The sequence below is a fragment of the Pipistrellus kuhlii genome, unplaced genomic scaffold, assembly GCF_014108245.1.
Source record: "Pipistrellus kuhlii isolate mPipKuh1 unplaced genomic scaffold, mPipKuh1.p scaffold_m20_p_14, whole genome shotgun sequence".
Lineage (NCBI taxonomy): Eukaryota > Metazoa > Chordata > Mammalia > Chiroptera > Vespertilionidae > Pipistrellus > Pipistrellus kuhlii.
Window position 1 is genome coordinate 2,088,574 of NW_023425449.1, and position 27,035 is coordinate 2,115,608.

General features: G+C 64.0%; 1 protein-coding gene across 1 annotated transcript in view; it reads left to right on the plus strand.

Moving 5' to 3' along the window:
• ST3GAL1 (ST3 beta-galactoside alpha-2,3-sialyltransferase 1) overlaps positions 1–21,065 on the plus strand; it is a 48,041-nt gene extending 26,976 nt beyond the window's left edge. The window contains exons 3-9 of the mRNA XM_036437527.2: positions 394–448; positions 9,860–10,814; positions 12,275–12,471; positions 13,491–13,670; positions 15,064–15,109; positions 16,276–16,395; positions 18,277–21,065. Coding sequence (XP_036293420.1) covers positions 10,503–10,814; positions 12,275–12,471; positions 13,491–13,670; positions 15,064–15,109; positions 16,276–16,395; positions 18,277–18,450 — 1,029 coding nt within the window. The 5' untranslated portion in view covers positions 394–448; positions 9,860–10,502 and the 3' untranslated portion in view covers positions 18,451–21,065. The remainder of the gene's footprint in view (positions 1–393; positions 449–9,859; positions 10,815–12,274; positions 12,472–13,490; positions 13,671–15,063; positions 15,110–16,275; positions 16,396–18,276) is intronic.
• The last annotated feature ends 5,970 nt before the right edge of the window (positions 21,066–27,035 follow it).

The window sequence follows — 27,035 nt, forward strand, 5'->3', positions numbered from 1 at the left end:
ACGGTCCCCTGGGGCCTGACCCCGGGTGGCCTCCTCAGGCCGGCAGGAAGCTGAGCTGCAGCGGGGTGAGCCGGGCCCGGGGCGGGAGGGGCCTCGGGGTTAAAACACACCCCTCCCGCCCACCCAGGGCAGGAAGTGGTCCGAGAGGCCTCGTGCTCCAGCGCTGTCATGAACGGCGCGGCACTCGAACCCGGCGCTCGGTCCCTGGGCTCCCAGGTGCAGGTGCCTGCTGTCGCCTCCCGGCGGAGGGCGGAGGGCGGAGGGCGGAGGGCGAGGGCGAGGGTGTCTGTGAGCCTGAGCCATGCACGCTGCAGGCTGCTCTCCCCCGTGAGGCCTGCCCGCCTTCTCCCTGCGGTACCTCTGAGCTTTTTATTTTTTCCTTCTGTTTTTCAGATGCAGAAGCTGAGGCTCAGAGAGGTTAAGGAACGCCCCCGAGGTCACACAGCTGGTAAGTGGCGGAGCTGGGATTTGAACCCAGCTCTCTCCGGCTCCAGAGCCAATTGCCTCGCTGTGTCTGCCTGAAACTGTGTGGAAACGACCGTCCCCCTGTCTCCCCCCCGCCCACGTGTGGGCCCCGTGACGTGGTGTTTGTGGGTGTCTCCCTGCGCCTCCCCCGCAGTGGCTCTCGGGCCCTGGGAAGTCCTGTTTGAGCCACGCGGCCGGGCTGTGCTCGGGGAATGGGGTCCACTGGATCCTTAGAAAGTCCTGGTGACCAGGGCCCTCTGGCTGCGCTCAGAGTCACCTGGGACCGGGCCGGACCGGTGAGAATGGCGCCCAGCCGCCATGACGGGGTGTGGGCGGCAGCTCCAGGCTGGTCCGAGGAGGGCGGCTCTTTGTGGTTGAGAAAGCGGGGGAGGTAGGAAGGGGAGCAGGACGGGCGGTGGAGGCGGGGTCCAGCGCCGGGGGGGGGGGGGGGGGGGGGGGGGGGGCCATGTGTCGCTGTCCCTGCCGCCCACGGCCCCTCGCCCGTCACCGTCACCGGGAGGGCCGCGGGCCCGTCTTGAGACCCGCTTTTCTCTCTGGGAAATTTCTTAGAAGCCGTTTCTGAGAAGCCTTCGAGGGGGAGCGGGCCCCGTGGCGGGTGGCGGGTGGATGTGAATGAACGGCCTGCTGGTCTCTGCAGACTTCGGGGGGCCCTCGTGGGCGGGAGGCTCGGAGTGGGCGTGGCGTTCCGGGGCCGCCCGCGGGGGCTGTGGGAAGAAGGGGTCTGGTGAGGGGGGAGCCCCACAGCGGGGCTCGGGGTCCCCAGCTCTGCCTCGCCCGGAAAAGCTCGGCCTCGGTGGCTGGCTTCTCCGGGAGGGTTCCAGAGCAGGGAAACCCGCTGCCGAATGGCAGCTGTCCCCCAGAAACGTGGCGAGCAGGTCTGGCTTTGCCAGGCCACGCGGTGTGGACTGCGCTGGCCCCTGCCCTTCCCCAGGCCTCGGTTTGCCCATCCGCACAGCGGGCTGAGAGCAGGTACAGCTGCGGCCGCCAGCCCCTGCTGATGCTCCTGCAGACCATGCAGCTTAGGAGGCAGAGCCCCTGCAGAAGGGAGGTGGGAGGCGGGAGGTGTGACATTTGAGAAAAACAACCCCGTCCGTCCTGGTGTCCCGGTCAGGACCCACACAGAGCCTCCCGCACCCCCGGGTTCGAGAACGAGCCGGCAGGCGTTTCAGCGTCCCGGGGAGGGCTCTCGGGGCTCCAGGCTGCCTGGGAACCGGACTGGGAGGGCGGGAGGGCCCCCCCTCCTGCGCTGGGGGCCCCACATCCTGCCCGGCCCCGGGGGAGCCAGCGGCAGGCGCACCCCTGCTCGCTGCCTCCTGGGTGGCGGCGCAGATGCGCGGTGCGGTTTGCAGTATTTTTAGTTTGTTGTTTTTGCAGAAGCCACGGGAAGTGTGTCACAGGCGTCCACGCCGCTCAGCTCAGTGGGGGCGCGCAGGGGTCAGGCGGGGCAGGGTGGAGCACCCTCCCAACACAGGCTCCGAGGGCAGAGGGTGGGGCCGGCCCCCGGGCAGGGCTGGTGTGAGATGTTGCTGGAATCGTCCCATTTCCCACATGAGGACCCTGAGGCCCGGCTCGGACCCAGGCCCCCACCTTCCACTGTGCACAGCCCAGCGGGAGCCTCCGCCCTGTGCTGGGAGCACCGGGCTCTCCGCCTTCAGTGCACACGGAGGCTCACAGTTCGTGTGGGTAACAGGAGAACAATAATGATAATAATAATAATGATGATGATGATGCAAGAATAACTGTTTTTGCATGCTCCCAGCTGTACACCTCCTGCTCCTGCCCCCTCTGTTGGTATCCGTGCCTGTCTGCCCCCAGGCGGGGCGTGCTGGGGGTGAGGTGGATGGGCTTTGGGAGTTAAGATCCCAGGTTCTAGTCTTGGTGCCACTGGAGATGCCTTGGCCACCTCGGCAGGTCCATCTCCTCCCGAGCCTGGGTTTCCCCCAGGGCCAAAGGCCCTCCTGCGTCCCTCTGTGACACCGAGATGCCCGGCCCTGTGCCTCCCTGCGGCCCCGCCCTCCCCCCTCTCCCTGACCTGGGACCCGTGGCTGCGGGCCAGGAGCCTCTCTCTCCGCGGGGCCCAGAAGGCGTCGGTACGTCTTCCATGAGCGGAACCTCATTCCGCTGGAAAAGGAACAGCCGGAGAGCAGGTTCGCCTGGTTCCGGGCCAGAGAGCGCCTGGAAGTTTCCCAGGAGGAGCGCTCACGGGGCTCCTGCCTGCCTGCCCGCCTCCTCCCCACAGCACAGGCGGCCGCTCTTCCGCCAGCACCGCCCGGTCGCCCACCTGTCCGTGTGCCCAGGAAGCAGCCCCTGGGAGGGGCCGGGCTGTGGGCACAGCGCCAGGGATGCCGAACTGAAGCAGACAGACACCGTCTGTGCCCTCTGTGGCGGGGAGCGCCCCGTCCGGCCGCCTTGCCCTCCATTTGGCCGAATTCCAGAGAGTTCTTGCCGATCGCCCTCCAGCCATAAAAACGCAAATGTCGAGACACTCTCACCTCCCTCTGTTTTCTGTTCTCCCCGAGGCCCGCCCCCAAAGCACTGGGTTAATATGTTCTGTGTTTACTAACCAGCGCTAATGGCTCTGTTAAAATCAAATCAGGTTTCCCTCCTGCCCAGGTCACAGGACAGGTCGGAGTCCCCTATGAATTCTGGGAAGTGGGAGGGGGGCGGGGGAAGCTCCGGGGACGGGAGGCTCACCCGGTGGAACAGGAAGGTCACTCCATCAGCGAGGACCTTGTATCGATGTGACTTCCTTCTGTCCGGGGACACACGACAGAAAAGGGGTTCCGCCTGGATTCACGTTTTTCTCCCTTGAGAAGCCTGATGGGCAGTGGTTCTGGGCGTTGGCAGGAGACGGGACTCCCGGGTCAGGGACCGGGGACGTGGTCACTCAGGCGCAGCCGCAGCATGAGCTCCAGGTGTGTGCCGGCTCCCCCTCCACCCAGCGCCCTCCAGGACCAGCCACAGGTCCCGGCCGACGCCGGCACACGGGATGGGTTGCAGCACAGACCAGGGACCCCGCGCTGGGCGAGTCCACCGTGTGCAGCGAATCGAAAGCACCGAGCCTCCTGTGCCTGCCAACGACGGAGGTGGGAGGCGGCTGAGGGGGGTCTATGGTTGTCATGGTTTCTGCACCCCCACACCGGGGCCATCCCCCCTTCCTGTCCCCCCGGGGCAGCTGTCGGCCTGGGCGCGCCAGCACGGGCCTCCCCGGATTCCTCCGCATTTCACGCTCCGGGTGCTGCCGGCGTCTGAGTGCGGCGCCCTCGGGCCTCCCAGAGGCGGTCGGAGGATTTAAATTCCTGTGTGCGGCTCCGAGCATGAGCAGGCCCCGGCTCCGTGCCATAGGACCCCGATCCCCGCTCATCGTGTCTCCGAGGGGCGCTCCTCCCGGCGCCTGGCCCAGACCGCGGGACTTCTTGCTGCAAACATGATGCTGAACAGGGACCCCGATGAAGAGCAGTCGGGGTGCAGCCGAGAGCGGGAATGGATGGGACACCTGGGGGGTGAGCTGCAGGGACCTTTCTTTCTGCAGCTCCTCCCGCAGGAGCCAGCGGGAGGCGTGCGTGAGGGAAGGATTTGCACCCCGAGACAGGCCCTCCCAGGCTGCCGGCAGGTGTGGGGACACTGCGGCCCCCAAAGGAGACGAGCTCCCACTCCAGGGGTGTCTGTGCACCCCTGCCGGTCCAGCCTTCGTGCCATCACCTCTGCTGCTCACGGACTCTCTGTGGCTCCCCGTTGCCTTCACCCCCACGTGCCCATTGCTGCAGACGTTCGTGACCTGCCCCCGCCCTCCGCAGCCGCTCTGCAGGGCGCCTTCCTCGTCTTGGCTGTGCCAGGCGCCCCCATCACCTGCACCGCCGCCCGGTTCACCCCATTCTCTCTGCTCTCTCCATCACCGGCAAAGGCCCGGCTCCACGGCGCCCCCGCTGGGCCTTCTCTCCCTGCAGTTGCCACCGCTGTATCTCCAGGGCCCTTGGTGCTCCGTCTGGAGCTGGTCCCTGGGGAACAGGGAGTGACCCCTGTGAACTGCCCCCTCTCCCGGCTCCCTCCCCCCGGTGGCTTCTCTGTGACGCTGTGGCTTCTCTCCGATGCTGTTTTCCGGAGGGTCCCGTGTGGCTGCAGCTGCGGCTGGTCCTTCCCAAGCCGGGAGGACGGAGGTAGAGCCCGTCCGTCCATCCGGGTCTGAGCGGCAGGAGCACAGAGACCCGCTCGGGGGTGACTCAGTGGGGCTCGGGGTGACTCAGCGGGTGGGGCTCAGCAGGGCCACACACAAACCCCGTCTGCACGTGGGGATGGTTCCCGTCCCTCTCCCGCCCCTCAGCGGCCAGGCTCAGGGCAGGCAGGAGCCCCAGGGGACACGCCTCGCTGGGCCCCGCCTGGGCTGGCGCTCCGGCTCCTGGCAGCTCTCTGGCTGCCCGGGGCCTCGGAGGCCGCCTCTGGAAGGTGGAGATACAACCCAACTCCGGACGGCGATTGTCCTGAGCCCAGGCGGGGTGACCCAGAACAATGGCTGGCAGAGGGAAAGCCTTGTGAGCGGCGTCTGTCCTTCCTGGTAACAGACGCTGAGCTGAAGCCCGCTCTGCTCGGCCGCCTCGGAGGCAGGGACGGCGATTAGCCTCCATTGTCCGGATGAGGGACGGGACATCCCGGAGGTCACGGCCTCTCAGTTTCCCTGCAGGCCCCGCCCTGGCTGTCTCCCCTCCCCTCTCCCCCGTCCCCAGCTCTGCCTGCCCCTGCTTTTCCCAGTTCCCTCTCAGCCCACGTCCCGCCTGCTCCTTCCCGGGGAGGGCCAGACACCAGACACCAGACACCGGCCACCGCAGCTCCTCCTTCTGGAGTCCGGGGCCGGCTCTCCCCTCAGCTCCCACCCCCCTCTCGCTGTGCGTCCTTGGCAAAATAGCTCCCTCTTTCTGAGCTCAGCCTCCACCTCCCTCAATCAAGGGGGCAGAAAGGGTGGGGCGGGGTGTTCGTTGTCACTCAGAACGGAAAGACAGAAACCGCTAGGGGTTCGGTGAGGAAACCCCACATTCAGGGGCACCTGTGACGGGCCAGGCCGCTCGGTGCTCCCCCTGCCGGACCGGGTCGGACGGAAACCAGCCCTTCTCAGCTCAGCGCGGGGAAATCGGGGCCCGCTTCCGGAGGAAGAAGCGGAGGCCGGTCTTGGGCGGGGTCACCAGGCGGGGAGTCGGACACCGCAGGTAAAGGCCGCGGTCAGGACGGCCAGCTAGGCCAGCCGACACCCAGGACCGGAGCACCCCCCCGCGCGGAGAGACGGGGAGGAACTCGGCGTGCTGCACCTCGTTTTTCTCTGGAGGCGTCTGCCAGGGCGTAAGGTGCTTGGACCCCGAGCCCGAGGGCCGAGCCAAAAACAGCCGCCGCGAGGCTCCGGGACCAGACGGAGCTGTTGGCCTCTCCGCCCAGGGCGGCAGGGAGATAAGGAACTGGAGGTTACAGCGGGCACAGAAGCCAGGCTCCGAGAAGGCTGTGCCCCATCGGTGGGCACAACCCCGAAATGCCCGGCCATCCCAGGGGACTGAGGAGCCGGCCCCATCACCCTGCCCACCAAGGGGACCCAGGGCACGTGCCCCTGCCCTCCCTGCCCACCAGGCGGAAACAGCTTCCTCCCGGAACGAGGACCGCCGCAGCCAGGGCCTCTGCGCGTTTGCCCTACACCGTGTCCGCACCTGCCACGCATGTACCACACATGTACCACGCATGTACCAGGCCAAGGCCGGAACCACACGGCCAAAGGGCGAAAACAGACGGCAGAAGCAGACCCGCACGTTACCCCGATGTCGCAGGCACAGACGCCAGCTGTAAAATGCCCGCGGCCATTGCTGCAGGGAGATGGATGACAGGATGGGGAATTTCACCGGAAACCACCACGCAGACAGAAAGTGCTCCGGTGGAAATGCCAGAACCGGGAACTACAAGAACCGGCAGGGATGGGGTAGGTGACTCCAGCACACCGGACACGGCAGAGAGAGGAGGCCCACGGCAGGATCCACCTGAAGAGGCTGGGCAGACAACGGGTTTCCGGCCCAAAAAGAAACGTCCAGAAAACGGGGACAACGAGAGCAGGTCTTGGTGGAGTGGGAGGACTCTCTGTGGCCGCATAGAGACCCGGGAGGAGGCGGAGGCGTGGCTCTGCGCGCGGGCTTGGCCTCCGCTTCCCTGTGTGACCGTGAACAAGCTGCCTGCGGGCTCTGGGTCTCCGTTTCCCATTTCAGGGAGATGGGCCTGAGCGGATGTGAGGATGACAGGGCGGGCAGCGGTGACTGCCCGGCATTCGAAGTGCTCACGTCACCGCCCGTCGGCAGCGTTGGCTCAGTCATCTCACCGGCGCCTGTAGTGCAGGGGGCTCCACGCAGAGCTGGGAGGGTGGCCCGGCCTCATGACAGAGGCTGCCCAGTCCAGCAGGCGGCTGCTCCGCATTCAAAAGCCCACACTGTCCATTCCGTGGGTTTTCCAAGTATCTGAAACAATTCTCTTAAAAATAAAATAAAAACATACACACACACACACACACACACTCACACACACACACACACTCACACACACTCACACACACTCACACACACTCACACACACACACTCACACACACTCACACACACTCACACACACTCACACACACACACACACACTCACACACACACACACACACTCACACACACTCACACACACACACTCACACACACACACACTCACACACACACACACACTCACACACACTCACACACTCACACACACACACTCACACACACACACACTCACACACACACACACTCACACACACTCACACACACTCACACACACACACACACACTGAGTGGCCACATTATGATGATCTCTGAATGCAGGCCCGGTGCATGAATTCAGGTATGGGTGCGTCTGGCCAGCCTGGCCAGGGGTAGGGGACAGGGTGGATGGCCGGCCTGCCTGCTGGTCCAGCTCCTGGTTGAGGGGACAATTTGCATATTAGCTTGTTATTATATAGGATATACACTGAGTGGCCAGATTATTATGTGTTCAGAGACCATCATCATCTGGCCACTCCGTGTGTGTATATGTATTTATTGATTTCAGAAAGAGGGAGGGGGAGGGAGAGAGAGAAACACCAATGATGAGAGAGGATCATGGATCCACTGTTTCCTGCACGCCTCCCACCAGGGATGGAGCCCTGTCCGGGAATCGAACCGTGACCTCCTGGTTCCAGGGTGGACGTTCAGCCACGGAGCCATGCCTGTTGCACAGGTCATTCGTGGCAGGCCATTGCCGCCCTCTATCGCCATTGATCCACTGCTGCAGACAGGACAGGGAGAGCGTGTGTCCTCCCCCCCTCCCCCTTTGCTTGCTGAGATGAGGCACACTTGGCAGCAGAGATCTTGGCCCGTGAGTCTTGACCCAGGTTCCGTGCCAGGGCTGGCGCTCCCTGTGTGTGCCGGGCTGCCCCACCTAACAGAGAACAGGGAAGTCATGCTCGCCTCCTTCCTTTTCCGAGCCGGGGCGGGGCGGGTGTGTTCCTGCTTTTCCACCATAATTCTTTATAGGGCCATTGAAAGCCTCATTGTTACCAGCTCCCGCGCCTCTGCCGGGGGTGGGAGCCCATGGGCACCCCGGCCGGGAGGTGGTGCCACTGGGTTGTGCCCGATGGAGAGGGGAGGGTGTCCCCGTGTCCCTCTAAGTCGCCCCCTCCCTTCCTCTCCCCCCCATTCTGCAGCTCAGCCTCACTCACCCTCCGGCCCCTTCCACCCCAGTGCCTACTGCGGGCATCTGGATCCCACAGGCAGCCAGGAGATGGTGGGTGACCGGCCCATCTTCCCATCCCAGGCCCATCCCTCCGTGTGGCTCACAGGCATCTGTGTACGTGAATTCGTCTCGGGCCTGGTGTTGGGACACAGGGCCCCGCCCATCACCACAGCCAACACAGGGAGACCCTGTCCCTCCCTGCTCAGCTCAGACCCTGCAGTGGGCTCCGTCCCGCAGAGACAGCCTGGTCTCGGGAACGGCTTCCCTCCCGCAAATACGTACCTGCTCCCCCTCCTCTTTACCGCCCCCCACTGGCCAGGCCCACCAGCCTCCTTCCTCCCACGGCGCTGGGCCTCCCAGGTGCCCCGGGAGCTCCCACCTTAGAGTCATCTCTGCTGGATCTCGGCCTCCTAGCCCCCCGCGGGGCCCAGCACCTATGCTGTGAGTGGCTGCGTGATTGACAGCCCCGAGAGTGGGCAGCATCTCTCTTCTCGGCCCCTTTTCGGGTTCAAGGGATGGCCCAGAGAGGTCCGGTCGCTTCTTCCAGCCACACAGCACACCGGCGGTGCAGCCCGGTGGGGCCGGGCATCCTCGGATGTAGTCCGCACTTTCTGGCTCAGAGAAACCTGTGAGGTGCCAGCGCTGGCCTTTCCCTCATCCACGCCTGCCTGCCTTGTTGCCACGGGTGTGCCAGGGGTCGGGCCCACGGAGCGTGAGGCTGAGTCTCTGTCTTCTCGGAGCCCGCCGGGAGGGGGGAGGCAGATGCGGAAACAGAGCAGGCCCCCGGGAGCCGAGGCGCTGCGGACGCCAGGAGTGGGCAGGCCTCTCCCCCCCGGAGTCGGCGCCAGCTCAGGCCTGAAGAATGAGCGGGACCCGAGGAGGGTGGGTGGCTGTTCTGGACAGCGGGGCCAGCGGGGCCAGCGGGGCCAGGAGCCCGGAGGCAGGAGCAAGTGTGATCTGAGGCGCCGTTGTGTTGCTTCAAGTTGCACATAATCTGCTTTACACCATAAAGGAGACTTATTGTCTCACGTGCCTGAAAGGTCAGCGCGTGGGGGGAGTGGGCTGCAGGTGCGGCTCCGCCAGGGACTCAGTGCCCCCTGCTGGTCCTGCCTGGCCGCCCGCCCTGCGCGGATCCCCCACAATGGCCAGCGGGACCCCGACTTCCTCGTGCCAGCCCCAGGCAGACTGGAGCAAAGGCGCCTGCCTTCCCTGCCTGTGAAAGTCGGGAGTTTACCAAGTCCTATGGTAAGAGGGGTGGGGGCGCCCCCTGCTGGCCAGGGGAAAGCAGCGTGAGCCGCTCTTGGAAGGTTAATCTGGCTCAGGTGGACAAGCTGCTGTGTGTTTTTTTGTTTGTTTTTAAATATATCTTTATTGATTTCAGAGAGGAAGGGCTTGGGAGAGAATAGAATCATCAGCGATGAGAGAGAATCACTGATCGGCTGCCTCCTGCACGCCCTCCACTGCGGTCCGAGCCCGCAACCCCGGGCAGGTGCCCTGACAGGGAATTGAACCTGGGACCCTTCAGGCCCCAGGCTGATGCTCTGTCCACTGAGCCACACCAGCCAGGGTGTCATAACAGGTACTAGAACCTCATCCTGTGTTGCTTCCTCCTCCTCTGTGCAGATGACAGACAGCCCTCGGTGCCTTCGCCACGCCCACCGCCCGTGGCCACGACCCTGGTGGCCGCGGGGTCAGACTGAGCTCTGACGGCATCAGCACACACGGCGCACACAGACAGCCATCCCGGACGGACGGACGGACGGACGGAGGACGGCGGCAAGGCGGCTCCTGGCCCCGCACCGTGACCCTGCCTCCCAGGCCCTCCCCCGGCGGGACTGGCGCGTCCCAGAGCCACTGCCCCTCCGCCCCTCTGGCTGGGAAAGGCGATCTCGGGTCTCACGTCGGATTATCGCTCTCCGGGGAGAGACAGGACTGGCTGGTCGGGGATTGCGGATGCGGCGGGCTCCTTTATCTTCTGCAAGAGACAGACTCGCTGCCAGAAGAGGCATCCCGCCCCCCGAGTGACCCCTTGGCCTCCGAGGGTCACAGGGTGATGTCCGGTGCCCGAGGGTGACTGGTGACCATCCGCCGGGCGGAAGTGAAGTTGACCCTAGCCAGCCTCAAGGGCCCCCCCGCCCCCCGCCCCCCGCCCTCCTTGGACACCCACGCCTCGCCTTGTCCAGGATTTTCCTTCCACGTCCCTCCCAAGCGGGGCGTGACCTCCTGCAGCTCCTCGCCGGGGAGCCCCGTGGGGGAAGCAGCAGCCATGGTGACCCTGAGGAGGCGGACCCTCAAGGTGCTCACCCTCCTCGTCCTCTTCGCCTTCCTCACCTCCTTCCTCCTGAGCTACTCGCACACGGTGGCCACCACGGCCTGGCTGCCCCGGCAGCTGGTCCTGGAGCTCTCCGACAGCTTCCGGCGGCTGGTGGCCTTCCCGCGCCGGCCCTGCACCTGCGCCCGCTGCGTCGGCCAGCGGCGGGTCTCCGCCTGGTTCGACCAGAGGTTCAACCAGTCCATGCAGCCGCTGCTGACCGCGCAGAACGCGTTCCTGTACGAAGACACCTACCCGTGGTGGCTGGTGAGTGCGCCGGCCGAGGGGGGGGAGGGGGTGGGGAGTGGGGGCCCCTGGCACCTGAGTACACGCCTGGGGCCCTGCCAGGTGCTCTGCAGGAGTTGCAATGTTGGCCATTCATTCATTCACTCACTCATGCAAAAACGATTGCCCTGGCCGGTTTGGCTCAGTGGATAGAGCGTCGGCGTGTGGACTGAAGGGTCCCGGGTTTGAGTCCGGTCAAGGGAGCGTGGCTGGGTTGCAGGCTCGGATTCCTCGGTCTTGGCAGAGAGGCCACCAATCAATGTGTCTCTCTCACATCGATGTTCCTCTCTGTCTCTCCCCCTTCTCTCCACTCTCTCTAAAAAGCATGGGAAAATCCTCAGGTGGGGATTAACGCACACACACGCACGCACACGCACGCACACCACCTGCTTGTTGAGGATGTGCTATGTATATAGACGAGAACGGAGGGTTCTGTGTAGACACTGGTCCTGGACACCTGGAAGTGTTGGGGCGCACAGGGGCCCCTCCCGGGGGGATCTCGGAGGGAGTCCTGCAGGCGAGCTTGGCTGCGGCCACTCCCCCAGGGGTTTCAGGGAGTAAGCCCACGGCGGCAGCGGCAGCCCTGTGCCCGGGAGCCGGTCAGACAGCAGGATGTGGGCCCCACCCCGCCCTGCCCGGCCGGGCCAGGACGAGCACAGTCGCCAGGTCCCGGGTTCCCTCTGATGGTGAGGAACTAATACTCCTCCTCAGGGCCATGTATCCGTGCACAGCTCAGAGGCATTGCATGCATCCCGTGTCACGTGACCATCACCCCTCCTGCACCCAGCATTTTCCCAGCATCCCCCCGACACTCTGCCTAACCCCCTTCATTGGCCGCAGCCCCCTACACCCTGGCAACCCGTTCCCCTCTCTGCCCATGAGTTTCACTCCTCGGACCCTCACGTAGTGAGAGGGACCGCGGTGTTTGTCCTCTGTCTCGGCATCTTTTCGGGGTCCATTTGCTCCTGCTGCAGGTGTGTCCGCATGTCCTCCTCCTGTGGCTGAGTGATATTTCATTGTACGCGTGCTCTGCCTTTTTTATTTTATTTTATTTTATTTTATTTTATTTTATTTTATTTATTTTATTTTATTTTTAAAGTGTGTTTTTATTGGTTTCAGAGAGGAAGGGAAAGGGAGAGAGGGGGAGAGAGAGAGAAACATCAATGATAGAGAATCATCGATGGGCTGCCTTCTGCACGCCCCGCACTGGGGATCCAGCCTGCAACCCTGGGCAAGGAGTCGAACCATGACCTCCTGGTTCATCAGCTGACACCCAACCACTGAGCCACATGGCCGGGCTGCGTGCTCTACCTTTCCAAATCTATCGTCTGTCACGGGACATGGGCAGAGCCCCGGCCCCCGCCCCGCCCCCCGTCCCGCGTCCCCCCGGAGGCCGTGCGGCCGCCCGCCCACCGCCCACCTTTCTCTGTCCTCGGCCGCAGAGGCTGCAGGGGGAGAAGCAGCCCCAGGACCTGAACGCCACCTTCAGGGAGCTGTTCGAGGTGGTGCCGGGCGGCGTGGACCCGCTGCTGGAGAAGAAGGCCGTGGGCTGCCGGCGCTGCGCCGTCGTGGGCAACTCCGGCAACCTGCGGGCGTCCTGGTACGGCCCGCACATCGACAGCCACGACTTCGTGCTGAGGTGAGCCCCTGGGCACAGACCTTCGGGGCCTCGGTGTCCCCATCCGCCCTGCCGGGTGGAGACACACACACGGCCCTCTCTGGACGCAGCGGGCGCAGCTTGGCACCGAGAGCCCTGGAGGGACGGCCAGGCTCACTCCCAGACTCCTCTGGTCTGTACCATCCATCCCGTTCTGCGACCTGCATGCTGCTCCAGTGAAATCTGTTTTCCTGTCGCCATGCGGGCAGGGGTTCCAGGAAGATGCTCCAGGCCTCTCTGGGCTCCTTGTCACCTCCGGTCCCCATGCAGCCCGGAGCGGGAAACAGCAGCAGCGAGGGGGTGGGGGAAGGGGCTGGTGAGCGCCAGGTGCCTTCTAGAAGCTTCCGTCCCCGTGATCTCTGGGTTTACGTCCTTAAGACCCGTGGTCGGCACACCGCGGCTCGCGAGCCACATGCGGCTCTTTGGCCCCTTGAGGGCGGCTCTTCCACAAAACACCTGGGCGAGAGTCTATGTTGAAGACGTGGCGTTAGAAGAAGTTTAGGTTTAAAAAAATTGGGCTCTCCAAAGAAATTTCAGTCGTTGTCCTGTTGGCATTGGGCTCTGCTGGCTGATGAGTTTGCCGACCAGAGCTTTAGACCCCTCAGCTGGCCTCCCGGAGCCTCCGCGTACGCCTGGTTCAGTGGGGCCGTCCGTGGTAAGGGCACAGTCAGGTTCAGGGTCAGGCAGACCCGAGTCCGGGCTGCCGGGTGGCTCTGTGTCCACCCTCTGTGCTCAGATTTCTTCGGCCGTGAAATACCCGCTGGCCAGGCCGTCGCTGCGGTTTCCCCAGCTGGCCCCTCCGCCGCGGAGGGCCCCGGGCTCAGACTCCTGCACTGGAGCTCCTAAAAGGAAGAGCCCGCAGGTCCCGGAGCCGCCTGGCATGCTCGCTGTGCCCCCTGCACAGACGAGGCGGCCGCGGAGTTAGCGCCGGCCCTGGTCTCAGCGGCCCTGGGACCTGGGGCCATGTGAGCCAGGCGTGTGCGTCTCCCCCTCTCCCCCAGGATGAACAAGGCCCCCACCGCCGGGTTCGAGGCTGACGTGGGGAGCAAGACGACCCACCACTTCGTGTACCCCGAGAGCTTCCGGGAGCTGGCGGACAACGTCAGCATGGTGCTGGTCCCCTTCAAGACGCTGGACCTGCAGTGGGTGGTCAGCGCCACCACCACGGGCACCATCTCCCAGTAGGTCCCCCGGGGCGCTGGGCGGAGGGCGGAGGGTGGAGGAGGGCCAGGCAGCTCCCCTTTGCCCTGCGGCGTCTCCTGGCCGCCCACCGTGCTGTTCCCTGCTGTTCCCTGCCATACGTGCGGCCCTCCCCGTGCTTCCTCCCGGGATCCACCCGCTGCCCAGCCCACAGGCCACGTCCGCCTCCCCCCTCCCTGGCCCCGCACCGCCCATCCCTCTGACACCCCGGACTTCCGCCTGTTCCTCCCCTTGACCCCCAAGCAGGCCACACGCTGTGCTGCCCCGAAACCCGGCAACTCCCGGGGACAGGGCCGCTGGGAAGGGCTCGGTGCATCTTAGCTCCAGCCCCTCCCTCTGTGCTCCTCCGGACAGCCGACTGCCCCACTAAGCGGCGCTGGTGGGCGGGCGCAGGTGGAGGATGGGTGCCGAGCGTGTCGGCTGGGGAATGGGTCGTCCTTCGTGAGCACACGTCTTCCCGACCACACACGCGGGCATGTGGCGTCTAACCACATGGTCACAGTTGTGGGGTTCATGCCCTCGTCCCGGCAGGGAGGGCGTGAGGCTTGGCCATAGCGTGCTGGAGGCGGGCCTCTGCCCGAGCCAGGCTCGCCCCCGGTCCCCCTTCCCAAGTCCCTGCTGCTCCGGAGAGAAGTGCTCCCATGTCCAGGGGCCGAGCCCGTGGGAGGCCCGTGTGGACGGTGCAGGATGGGGAGGGGGAATGGCGGGTGCTGTGCTCCCAGGAGAAAGGAGGGCGGGCGGGAGAGAGGCAGGCGCTGGGGCAGGGAATCCCACCGGGTCTTGCGTGCCGGAGCATAAGCTGTGCAGGAGTCAGAGCCAGAGTGAGCCCCCAAGATGCAGGCCTGACCCTCCGATGAAAGGCAGGCAGTGTGGCCCCTTCAGCCAGCAACCCTGACATGGGGGTGGGGGTGGATGCCCTGGCCTCCCTGGCTCTCTAGGCTGTGTGTGTGTGTGGCTGTGTGTGTGTGTGTGTGTGTGTGTGTGTGTGGTGGGGGGGGGGGGGGGGCGGAGGGAGTGGACTTGGAGCAGGTCCCCTTAACCTTTCTGGGAGAAGGCCCATACATAGCAGAAGGCCCTGGAATGAGCCAAGATCGCCCTCTGGTGTCTGTAATGGGCCACTGCATGGCTGTGGCAGGGGCCAGTGGCTGGTGCGGGTGGGGGGCAGGCTGTGTTGTGGTGGGGGGCTGTGGGGGGGCTGTGGAGGGGCTGTGGGGGGCTGTGGCTGGGGGAGGGGAGGCTGTGCTGTGGCAGGGGTCTGTGGCAGGGCAGTTGTCTGCCTACTCAGCCTGGCCCTGCTTCCCTCTCAGTCCCCCCTCCCCAGCTGCCCGCAGCAGCCCAGCCCTCCCACGCTGACCCTCTGCTCTTGCCCCCCAGCACCTACATCCCTGTCCCTGCGAAGATCAAAGTGAAGAAGGAGCAGGTGAGTGGCGCTCCGCTCCCCCTGAGATGCTCTGCCCGGTGGGACGTGGTGGGGAGGGTGCCCTCCCCGCTACCAGCATCTGGCCTCATAGCTACTGGTCAGACGGTCTCTTAGCTTTTTATATATATATAGAGAGATATTTTTATGGATTTCAGAGAGTGAGGGAGAGGGAGAGGGAGAGGGAGAGGGAGAGGGAGAGGGAGAGGGAGAGGGAGAGGGGGAGAGGGAGAGAGAGAGAAATAACAGTGATGAGAGAGAATCACTGGTCGGCTGCCTCCTGCGCACCCCATACTGGTGGTCGAGCCCAGAGCCCAGGCAAGTGCCCTGACGGAATTGAACCTGACCTCCTGGTTCATAGGTTGACACTCAACCACTGCACCATGCCAGCCAGACCTGCATGCTCTTATTTAAATGAGTAGATTGGGGTCAGAGAGGTCAGGCAACGAGCCCGGGACCCACAGCTGGTTTGGGGTCACACAGAACTGGGGTCCTCAGGGAGGCAGTGGCAAACCACTAGGCTGCAGGCGGAAGGGGTCACCCGCGGCGAGCACAGGGTCCCCTCCAGAGCTCTTGGGGTGCGGGGAGGGGTTGCATTAGGCTTCCTGCACATGCCTGCCCTCTGCTGCCGGCAAGTCCCCTCAAAGCTGCCATGAGTAGCGGCACCAAGGCATTGCCTGGTACCAGGACGCCCCCACTCGGCCACCGCTGGCTGTGTGGCCCTGAGCGCATTGCTAAGGCTCCCAGAGCCTCAGTTTCCTCCTCTGCAGCAGAAGGGGGAAGCTAGCACAGGGGGTCCTTTTAGGGACGGGGGACCCTTTGGGCCCAGACCAGGTGGGTGGTGGTTTGTGCATGAGTTTTCCTGCAGCCGCATCCTCTCGCTCAGCCCGGCCTCGTGTGGCTGAGACATCCCTGCTCAGCGAGCCTTCTCCCTCTCCCCTCTCCCCGCCCCAGGGTTTCCCTGCCTCCCTGGCCCCGAGTTCTTTCCCAGCATCTTCTGGCGCTTCACAGCGAGGCTCCTGTCTGCCTTTCCCGCTAGCATGCAGCCCTCCGGGTGCTGGGGCCTTGTTCCCGTCATGTGTGTCCCCGTGGCCACAGCGTGTGGCCCTGGGAGGCGGTGTGTCTGTCCCCGGCCGTCTGTCTGAGGGAGGGCTGTGTGCTCCCCGCAGATCCTCGTCTACCACCCGGCCTTCATCAAGTACGTCTTCGACAGCTGGCTGCAGGGCCACGGCCGCTACCCGTCCACCGGCATCCTCTCCGTCATCTTCTCCCTGCACGTCTGCGACGAGGTACGCCCTCCCCCGGGCCCCGCCGGCCCAGCCGGGCACCAGGGCCCCTCCGTCGCTGTTCCCGAGAGGCCATGCGAGCGTCTGTGGTCCGGCTGACCTTGACCCTGACCCCAACCCCTGTGAGAGCATCTGTGGTCCGGCTGACCTTGACCCTGACCCCAGCCCCTATGAGAGCATCTGTGCTGGGGCTGACCTTGACCCTGACCCCAGCCCCTATGAGAACATCTGGGGTCCGGCTGACCTTGACACTGACCCCAGCCCCTATGAGAGCATCTGGGGTCCGGCTGACCTTGACCCTGACCCCAGCCCCTATGAGAGCATCTGTGCTGGGGCTGACCTTGACCCTGACCCCAGCCCCTATGAGAACATCTGTGGTCCAGCTGACCTTGATCCTGACCCCAGCCCCTATGAGAGCATCTGTGCTGGGGCTGACCTTGACCCTGACCCCAGCCCCTGTGAGAGCATCTGGGGTCCGGCTGACCTTGACCCTGACCCCAGCCCCTATGAGAGCATCTGTGCTGGGGCTGACCTTGACTCCAGCCGCTGGGGTCTGGCAGGCCTCTCTCAGGTGCTTTAAGGAGGAGCAGTGGTTTCCAAGCACCTTCCCAGGAGCACATTCTGCTCATTCTGTGTGAGCTCCCTAGGCTCCCAGGACCAATGGGGGGAAGCGCCAATTTGGGGGGCAAAACAAAGGAGCTGTTGGCATGGGAGACCTGGGTGAGGCTGCGGCTCCCACCTCAGAGCTAGAGCCCAGCTCTCAGGCCACCCTGCCCACTCCCGCCAGCATCTCTGAGCCTGAGAGCCAGGCACCCAGGGCTCCCACTGCCCCTGCAGATGGACTGCCGGGAGCTTGGGAAGTGTGTTCCCTTCCTGGGCCTCCTTCGACAGCCACCAGGGGGCGCCGGATTTCCGCCGGTGATGTAGGCCAGGGGTGGGGAATGTCCGGCCCCGAGGCCATATGAGGCCCAAGAAATCATGGAGTCTGACCCTGCCAAGGCATTAGTGGCGAGTTAATGAGATGTTTGACCAAACAGAGCGGGCTAATTAAAAAAATATATATATTTTATTGATTTTTTACAGAGAGGAAGGGATAGAGAGTCAGAAACGTTGATGAGAGAGAAACAGATCAGCTGCCTCCTGCACACCCCCCACTGGGGATGTGCCTGTAACCAAGCTACATGCCCTTGACCGGAATCGAACCTGGGACCTTTCAGTCCAAAGGGCAACGCTCTATCCGGTTTCGGCCGGGCTAATTTTTAAGTTGATGCTTTTGTATGGCCCACAAATGACGACGTTATAAGCATCCAAAGGCCCTTGGCAGGGCAAAGGTTCCCACCCTGGTCAGTCCCGGCTGTTCCCTGCCTCCGGGCCAGAGGAGCAGGAGGAGGACTCGGCAAACCGGCCACGTAACAATGGCCCCGACCGCTGGCCAGGCCGGGGGCCCGGCAGATGGAGCTCAGCCTGAGGGACGAAAGGACCCTGGCCTCCCCGTGGATGCCACTCTTGGCCCCATTTTCCAGATGAGGAGAGTGAGGCCCAGAGAAGGGATGCAGCATGGGCAGGGTCCTCCAGGGGGGTGGCAGGGCTGGGGTGCTCCTTTTCCCCGGCACCCTGGTCCTTGGAGAGGAGGTGGGACTGCCCCAGAGGCGAGAACTCGCCCCGTGCAGTCCCCTCCCAGGAGCCTTCCGACACGAACTTGAACTTGACTTTTACTCATCCCCACACCCCGGGGAGTCCCGGGAGGCTAGAGAGGGGTCTGTGCTCCCCGGAAAGGGGTGTGCAGGTGTGGGGTGCCTGCCGGCTTCCTCTCCTGCCGGCTCTGCCCACCGCCCGGCCGCCCGCCTGACCTCTGCTTGGCCCTGCCCTCTGCTTGGCCCGCAGGTGGACCTGTACGGCTTCGGGGCAGACAGCAGGGGGAACTGGCACCATTACTGGGAGAACAACCCGTCGGCGGGCGCCTTCCGCAAGACCGGGGTGCACGACGGGGACTTTGAGTCCAACGTGACCAGCGCCCTGGCGTCCATCCACAAAGTCCGGATCTTCAAGGGGAGATGACGCGGCGAAGGGGCGCGGGCGACGGCCACACCAGCGCAGCCTCTCACGGCGGCCCCCCGCTCCTCGCTGCCGCCGGGGCTGTCCCTTCCGCCCCGGGGGCTCCCGGGGCCAGCCTCTCGCACCCCGACATTGGACAGCATCTGCTCGGCCATGTCACGGGGCCGCAGGGCAAGTCTGAGAGCCGGCGGGGCGGCCCTCAGGGCTCTCCCCGCGCCCGGAAAAGGCGGAGACGCGGGGGAAGTCCATCCTCCGGCTTCGGCTGCGGAAGACGGGGTGGGGGTCGGGGGGCAGAGACTGAAGGCCCCCCTGTTTTAAAAGAAAGGACATTTCCCAGGCAGGACGGGCAGAGACTCCTTTGCTGGGGCGCCCAGGGCTGACGCCCACACTATGATTCTCGCCGGATGTCTCCCAGCGGGGGCGCCTCCGGACAGCCACGCACTGGGGGCCAGGCGACACCCCACGCCCTTTGTTTCCCGAACTCGTCCTGGTGGCAGGAGAGGCCCCCCGAAGGCCTTCAGGCTCGGGCAGGCGTGACTGAGTCCAGCAGAGATGCCTCCTTCTCCCCGAGACGCTGTTCTCGAGAGGAACACCCGGGGGTGACAGCGATGGCCCAGGGCAGGGCCGGCCACGCCGTGTGCCTTCCTGCCGCCCCCGGGAGAGAGGCACCGGCTGGCTGGCTGACCGAGGCCGGCACAGCCAGGAAAGGAGACCCTCAGCGCCCCTCGCTCTCAGCTGGGGGCTCCCCAGGTTCCTGAGCCGCCCTGAGGTGGGGCAGAGCTCAGGTGTCCCCCCCTCTCGGACACTCTCTGACGTTCACAGACTGTCAGGCTCTGTGCCCGTAACCGGCCAGGCCCCCGCCCGGAGCGGGTCCCACCAGCCAGCGTCTCCCCCCAGGGCCACGCTCGGGCCCAGGTCCTGCTGTCCACCTGTGTGAGGTCCCGGGGCGAGGCGTGGCGGGGCCGGGCATCCTGGGGGCCATCGGAGGAGCAGTCATACCTCATTCGCGCTCTGCCCTCCTCGTTGCCCTCCTGATTATTTATTGGTTCGTGGTTGCATCCAGCCGGCCTTGTGTGCACTTTTGGCTCTCGCTGGCCTGGGTTCCAGCTCCCTTTCTCCTGCTCCACTGGCAGCTGCGTGGTGGGCGGCTTCCAGCAAGCTCGGGGCGGGGGGGCGGGGGGGGGGTTCGGGTGCCAGGGGTTTGGGGCTCGCTGGTGGGCACATCCTGGGGTATCAGGTCGGTCGGTGGGTGTGATGTCCTGTGCCGCCTCCTCTCCCAGCCCGGCTTCCTTGCGAATGTGGGTTCAGCCTCCGGCTGGGCCCCTCCCAGCCCAAGGGGCCGGGCGAGACGTGAGGTCCAGGCCTAGGAGGACTGGAACCGTCGGCTCCATCACTGACGTGCCATCAGGAAAGCCGTTCTTCCCGTAGACAGCATTTCCCCAAAGGCCCGCTGCTCCCAATGGCAATGGCGGGGCACGCCAGGGGCCTGCTCTCCTGGCCTCGGTTTCTTCCTCTGCACACGGGGAGGGAGGGATTGTGGGCGCTCAGGGGCCAGGGGTGGTGTCGAGCACCTTGTAAGAAAGAGTCCATGGAAGCCATAGTTTCTGTTGAGTCCATCAGGGGACTTACAGCCCCCCGAGATGCGGGATCCAGGCAGCCGTGAGAGACCCTGCACACCGGTTCCAGCTTTAACATCCGCCCGAACGTCACCCTCTCCCGGTGGTGCAGGCTCGGAATCCCTGTGAGGCCGAACCCTCCCGGGCTGGAGGTCATGGCCACCCTCGATGGGAGCCAGGAAGACCTCAGCCAGTGTCTGGCGGCCCATCAGTCCCAGGGACAGGCCTCCAGGAAGATGGTCACTGGACGGAGCAGTGGACGGCGCCCCCGCTCTCACCTCCTGCGAGCTGAGGACGTCTGGGTGTCACAGAACAGCTACAGGCTGAGGCTGGGATTGAACCCCCCGATGGGCCTAGGCCAGCGGGACCCCCACGGTGAGTGAGTGGCTGAGAACCAGACCCGTGTTTCTCACGAGGCGTATGGGGGTGCTGTGGGCAGGAGGACGAGGATCAGCCACCAGGGGCAGTGCTGGGGTGTCCACCACACACAGGGCTGCTCGGAGAGGAGGCGGCCCAGGCAGGGAAGAGGGCCCCTGCCCACAGCAAACCACGGAGCCTGAGGCTGAGGAGGCCGTGGCAGGTGAGGGCAGAGAGAGCTCAGGGATACCCCAGCCTCAGGTCCCCCAGGCCTCGGCACAGGAGCCGCCTGCAGCCACACTGACCCCTGCAGACACACGGCCCCAGGCCCCGCGCTCCGGTCAGGAACCCGCCTGTGGGCACACCGGATGCCCGTCACGCCGTTACGGCATGCCAAAGCCAAAGTTTCCCGGCACTTTCTCCCCTCCCTTTGTTTTGGCAATCTCCTTGGGTTGGCGGTTGGTGTTTTAAATTTTGCGTTTTCTCCCCCTGCCCCCAACACCCAGCCTGGTTCCTGCATTTCACAGCCCAGCACTGGCCTGGGTGCGATTTGCGTGGAGTGAGCGAGCCTGGGCTGTGTCTTATTTATTGTCGGACATTCGCAGTGGCCGGAATCGAAGTGAATTAAAGAGCTATTTTACCGTTCACGGTGTGTGGTTTCTCTGGGAGGGCCGGCCCTCACGCTGCCTGCCCTTCCCCGTTTCCTCTCCGGAGGCATTTCCGTCCAGGATGGAGAGGGACCGGGGATTCCCCCAGCCTCTCTGAGCCTCCGCAGTCTCATCTGGGGAATGGGGCCCCAGCGCCAGCTGTCTGAAGGGGGAGGGGGGGAGAGGCAAGAAGAAAAGCACGTCCCAGGCGGGAGCTGGTTGCTGGGGGACAGCTCGGAGCTGCAGACGAGTCCTGTGGATGTCAGGACAGAGGACGCTCACAGAAGCCGCTCAGAGCTGGGAAGCTGTGGGCACAGGTGTCTGAATGAGTGGCCTTCAGGATGGGGTTGTTCCAGGTGACGAAGAGAAGGCGGAGGGAGGGATGAGGGAGGGCAGGTGCTATGTGTGAGCGCCACGTGTCACTGAAGTCCCAGGATAAGGGCACACGGTGGTTGCAAGCACCCTGGCTCAGCGAGAGGGAGAGGGAGGTCGGCTGCACGGTGCTGGGACCTGGAGAGAAGCCGGAGTGCTAGGGGCCAATAGCGTGGGCAGCCGGGACCATGGCGGGGAGGAGCGTGAAGGTGGGAACCCCAGGGGGCGCCCAGAGAGACGAGGTCCTCGCCCAGACATCGCCTCTGGGGGCTGGACAAAAGCGCCATGGGTGAACCTGCCCCAGGTGCCTCTCAGCCATGGGGGGAAGGAGGGGCGTCCGCCTGTTTGCAGGGCCAGCAGCCCCTGTGACGCCACCGCCTGGCACAGGTCCTGGCACCCAGGTGACCCTAAGCAAAGGGTCGTGGTTGCTATCAGCCCGTTGGGAACAGCCTCGCTGGAGCCTTCTTCTGGAAGGAAGGCTCATGAAGAACGCTTAGCTGGGGGTGTTGAGCCCCCCGAAGGCACCTTCGCATCCATGGGCGCCCAGGTTTTCAACGTCCGTCAGGGGGCCCCACGGGTTCCGAGACCTCCTGCCACTCGTGTTTAGCAGCGGTGGGGCTGGGAGGTATGGTAGGTGGATTTGTGGGTTGCCAGAAGATTCCCGCCCTTTCTGAGCCCCCCCCCCCCCAGGAGAGAGCGCGGCCAGAACCACAGCACCCAAGGGATCCAGCTGGCATCTGGGCCTGGAGCTTCCCCGTGAAGGGAGTGGCGGGTTCGCTGCCTGGTGGGATTGTGTGGGAACGAACATACGTGGCGTCCACATGCGTTTCATTGGACACACGTGTGCCCGGGGCCCCTGGGGCCTCTGCCGGCAGGTGGCCGCCAGCTGATGGAGGGGCAGGTGCCGGTGGCGGCTCCGTGCCGGGAGGAGACGGTCTGTAACGGCCGCGCTCCCCCGCCACGCCGTCCATCGGACTGAGCGTTTCGCCTCCCTTAGGCTCACGGAGCCCTGCGGCAGTTCCGGGAGAGGAGAGCCTGATGAGGAAACTGCGCCTCGGGGTGAACTGACTCAGGGAGCAAGCTGCCCAGTGCAGGGGCGCCGGGTCAGGGTTCACGACCTCTGTTCCCCTCAAGACCCGGGGCCCTGGCTTCCCGGCGGCGTTGCTCCCGCCCAAGCCCTTGGGCGATGCCCTCCCACGGGCTGGTGGGCTGTTCCTCATGGAAGAGCCCAGAGCTGCCCAAACCTTCCTGCTGACCTTGGCCTAGAGCAGTGTTTCCCAAACTTTTGACATAGGTGCACCCCTTCTATAATTTTCGTAACGCTGAGCGCCCCTCGTACTCACGAGAACGGAGAATTAGGCGCAGCTAAGCACGGTGCAGTGTGTATCCCCACCAAACTCCGGTGCAACGCGTACCCCCACCAGACTCTTCCTGGACCCCTGGGGGTGCGCGTACCACACTTTGGGAAACACTGGCCTAGAGCACAGACCATGCCTCCTACCAATGGTGGCCACCAGGGGGCGCCGTGCACACACCCTCGGCCAGTTTATGGGGACCCCGGGGTTTATGGGGACCCAGCAGGCCTTTGCAAAACCACGTGAGACACCCCCGACCCCACGCAGAGGCCAGAACTGAACTGGGCTTGGCCTTCGGTGTTACAGAGTCCAACACCCTCCAGATACAGCAATAGCTGCCCCCGGGCCTGGGAAACTGAGTCAAGGGAGCAAGTCTGACCCCAGTGGGCAAAGGCGAGAACCTGGAGTGAGTGGGACTGGCCGGCTGAGGTGTCCAGGGGCCGTGAGCTGAGCAGCAGGACCGGCCTGACCGTGGAGTGGCCCCGGCTTCCCCCTCCCACCGCACAGACATCCCGCCGAGGCCCCGGAGCCAGACCCCACGGGCCCACCGAGCACGGCCCCACGAGAACCCCCGTGCCTGCAACACCCGCAGGCACGGGAAGCAGCCGGCGGCGGGAGCGGCGGGCGCAGGCCGCTGCCACAGGTTTCAGAGCCAGGGGCGGGGGTGGTTGCACTGCGCTGTGGAAAGCTGACCTGCCACGCAGCGGCACCCTGAGCACGGCCCATGATGTGGGGTGTGAACTTTACCTAAATCTAAAAATGGTTAACATTTTTAATAAATATTTTTATTGATATTTTTAATATAAATTTTTATATTGATCTCAGGGAGGAAGGGATAGAGAGAGAGAGAGAGAGAGAGAGAGAGAGATGAAACATCAATGATGAGAGAGAATCATGGATCCACTGCCTCCTGCACGCCCCACCCTGGGCAGGTGCCTTGACCGGGAACCGAACTGTTCACAGGTCGACGCTCAACCTCGGAGCCACGCGGCCGGGCTGCAAATGTTTTAAAATAAATAAAGCAGTTATAAATGCAAGAGGTTTCCCGTGGTGGAGTGAGCCTGTGAGGGGGGCTGAGTGTGCGCTGTGGGTGTGGAAACGAGCCTCTGAGAGTCCTGGGCAGAGGCCCCGGGGTCCCGGGAGCAGGAGGAAGGGAGACCGGCTTCCTCCATGGCTGCGCTGGGGAGGGACGAGGGGCCGTCTGGGCCTGGCCTGGGGGTCCGACAGGCTGGGAACCCCCTGCAGCCTGGATGGTGGGTTACCTGGCCCCCAGCAGCCAGGCCTGGGGGCAGAAAGGGATAGAGAGAGAGAGAGAGAGAGAGAGAGAGAGAGAGAGAGAGAGAGAGGCGGGGGAGGGAGGATCAGGACCAGGGACAATGAGAGAGCAGCGCTGAGCCCTTCCTTTGTCCGCTGGCCTGCGGGATTTCATTTGAGTTTTCTAAAGAAACCGGAGCCCCTAGAATTGTTCCAAAAATAGAGCCCAGATTGCAGTGCGTCCTGGAAACCGGACTTCCTGTTCCAGGATGGCGCGTCCCCCCAGGGGCTGACCTTTCCGGTAAAGGAGGGACATTCAGGCGCGGCCCCTCGGCATTGTCTGGTGGGCAGCAGGAGCCCGAGCCTGACGCACGGAGGCAGAGAGGCAGGGCCTCAGGGAAAGCAGAGCCCTGGTGGTCTGAGTCCAATTCTTCCCGGAGGGAGCGGGAGGGGGTGCCCCTGGGAGGCCAAGCCCAGCTCCTCCCTGACCTGCAGCTCTCCTGAGCCCCTGGCGGGACGGTGGCCTCCTTCTCCTGTCGGGCACCAGCTGGCAGGACCAGGGCAGGACCAGGGCGGGAGCAGCCGGCTGGGCAGCTGGGAAGTCATGGTCGCCTGCTCAGCCTCGGCTGGGGGATCCGTCACCCCTCCCTCCTCACACCCCACCCTCGGTCTTGCCATGCTTCCAGTGCCTCCAGCATGGCGATCTGCACCTCTGCTCCCCTGCCCGCCTCGCTCCCCTGTGTCCTCTGTGCCCAGCACAGCGCCTGGCAGAGGCAGCGTTGCATGCTGGGAAGAAAGCACTGATGGACGTATGCCTTCAGACACTGGAGGGTCGGGCTGTGTTTGCCCACGTGTGTGGGCCCAGATCAAGCTGGGCCCCTTCCAGCCCAACACTGAGGAGCTGATGTTGCCTGTGCTCCTGACTTCTGTCCTCCTGCCCACCTCCCACGGGGCCAACGTGCCTTCCCCTGAGGTCACAAGGGCCTGGCCCCGCCGCCTACGTCCTGGTGGCTTCGGGCTAATTTCTTCACGTCTCCGAGCCTCGATGTCCTCAACTGTGAAATGTGGACAAGAACAGCTTCTCCCTCGGAGTTTAGTACAGGGTTAAAGGACGCAATGAAAATGAATCACTCAGCACCAGGCCTAAGCACTGGTTAAAGACGTTTAGTATCTTTTTGATAAATAGGATCCTATTTCTAATGTCTTGCTCTGCCCCTGTTCCCTGTTCTGCCTCCTGCAAACTACATTTCCCAGGGTCCCTTTGCCCACGGCTTCTGTCTGGGCTCAGCCAACGGGAGACGCTGGTGGAGGAAAGTGGGCAGGAGGAAGGAAGAAGCCCTGGTGTTCCTCCCCCTTGTTCAGGAAGCATCCCTGCAGGGCCTGCGCCCTCTCCCTGGTCCCAGCCTGAGCCAGGCAGTCCCTGCCAGGGTGCCAGCTCCATGGGGCAGTGCCAGCTCCTGGACGCTGGTAGCAGCCCTTCCCCATCGTCCTCCAACCCGGGGAAGACATGCTTCCCGCTGCTGTTGCTACCCCCTAGGTGCATGGGGATTACCAGAATCCTTATAATGAAAGGCTAATCTGCAAAGAGACCAAATGGCCAAACAACTGGTTGCTGTGACATGCGCTGACCACCAGAGGGTGTGAGAGGAACATGGTGGACGTCAGCAGCAGGTGGCAGAGTGAGGAACGTGGCGGGTGTCGGCCGTGCCGAGATGGTGGAGCAGGTGAGCGGGGGTGCCAGACCAAGGCAGGGCGCTGGTCACTGTCATCAGGGCGACCCTCTGGTGGCTACTGAAAATTCTTTGCTCCATGTGCTGTGGTCCCACTGGGCACTCACACCTGCTGCCAGTGTTGCCCCACTCCCACCTGCTGCTGGCGACAGAGCTGCTGTTCACACCTGCTGCTGGTTCCTGATGCCACCCGATTGATCAGCATCATCAGCAGGTGTGAGCAGCAGCTGGTGGTCCTAATTGCCCCTCAGGGCTTCTCCACCTCCCCCTACTCCTGAGGGGCAATCTGGGCCAGCAGCCGCTGCTCACACCCACTGCCAGTGCTGGCTCCAATTGCTCCATGTCATCAGTGGGTGCAATCAGGGCTGGCGCTATCAGCACATGGAAGCAGATGGGACCAGGAGGCCATGGCAGGAGGGGCTGGGAGGGGGCTTGAGGATGGGCCAAGACCCGCCCCTGTGCCCACCACAGCCTCGAGGCCCACAGTTCCTTTCAAGGTGCCCAAATTCATGCACTGGGCCCCTAGGCATATATATATGCCTAAGTGGTGACCAGTAGCTATGAGGCACACTGGCCATCAGGGGGCAGATGCTCAGTGCACAGGCATGGAAACATGGAACAGACTGATGAATCTCAGAGGGAAAGGGGGAGGGGGAAGGGCAGGAAGAGATTAACCAAAGACCTTATATGCACAGTAGAGGCCCGGTGCATGGATTCGTGCACTGGTGCGGTCCCTCAGCCTGGCCTGCAGGGATTGTGCCAAAACTGGCAGTCTGATATCCCTCAAGGGGTCCCAGTTTGCAAGAGGGTGCAGGCCAGGCTGAGGGACCCCTCCTCCCATCCCCCCTTTTAGTGCACAAATAAAAATACTGGGAGCTGAGTTAAATTTGCATTCCAGATAGATGGCAAATCGTTTTTTAGTACAAATAGTCCCAAACATTGCATGGTGCGTGCATACACACACACACACACACACACACACACACACACACACGCACACACACGCTTGTTTATCTGAATACAAACATGACGGGCTGTCCCATATTTGACCCGGCAACCCTACAGGTAAGTCTTCTCCACACTTCTGATGCCATTGCTCCCAACTCTCCATATTCAGTGTCCTCTGTTCCACTTCCTGGTCGGGCGGGGTCTTTTGTTGCTGGCTCCTGCCTGATCCAGATGCTGGGTCCCCCATGAGCCTGTTTCTGGAATCCTAAAGTGACTCCTGCACCCGCCCTTCCACCTCCCGGCTCCTCG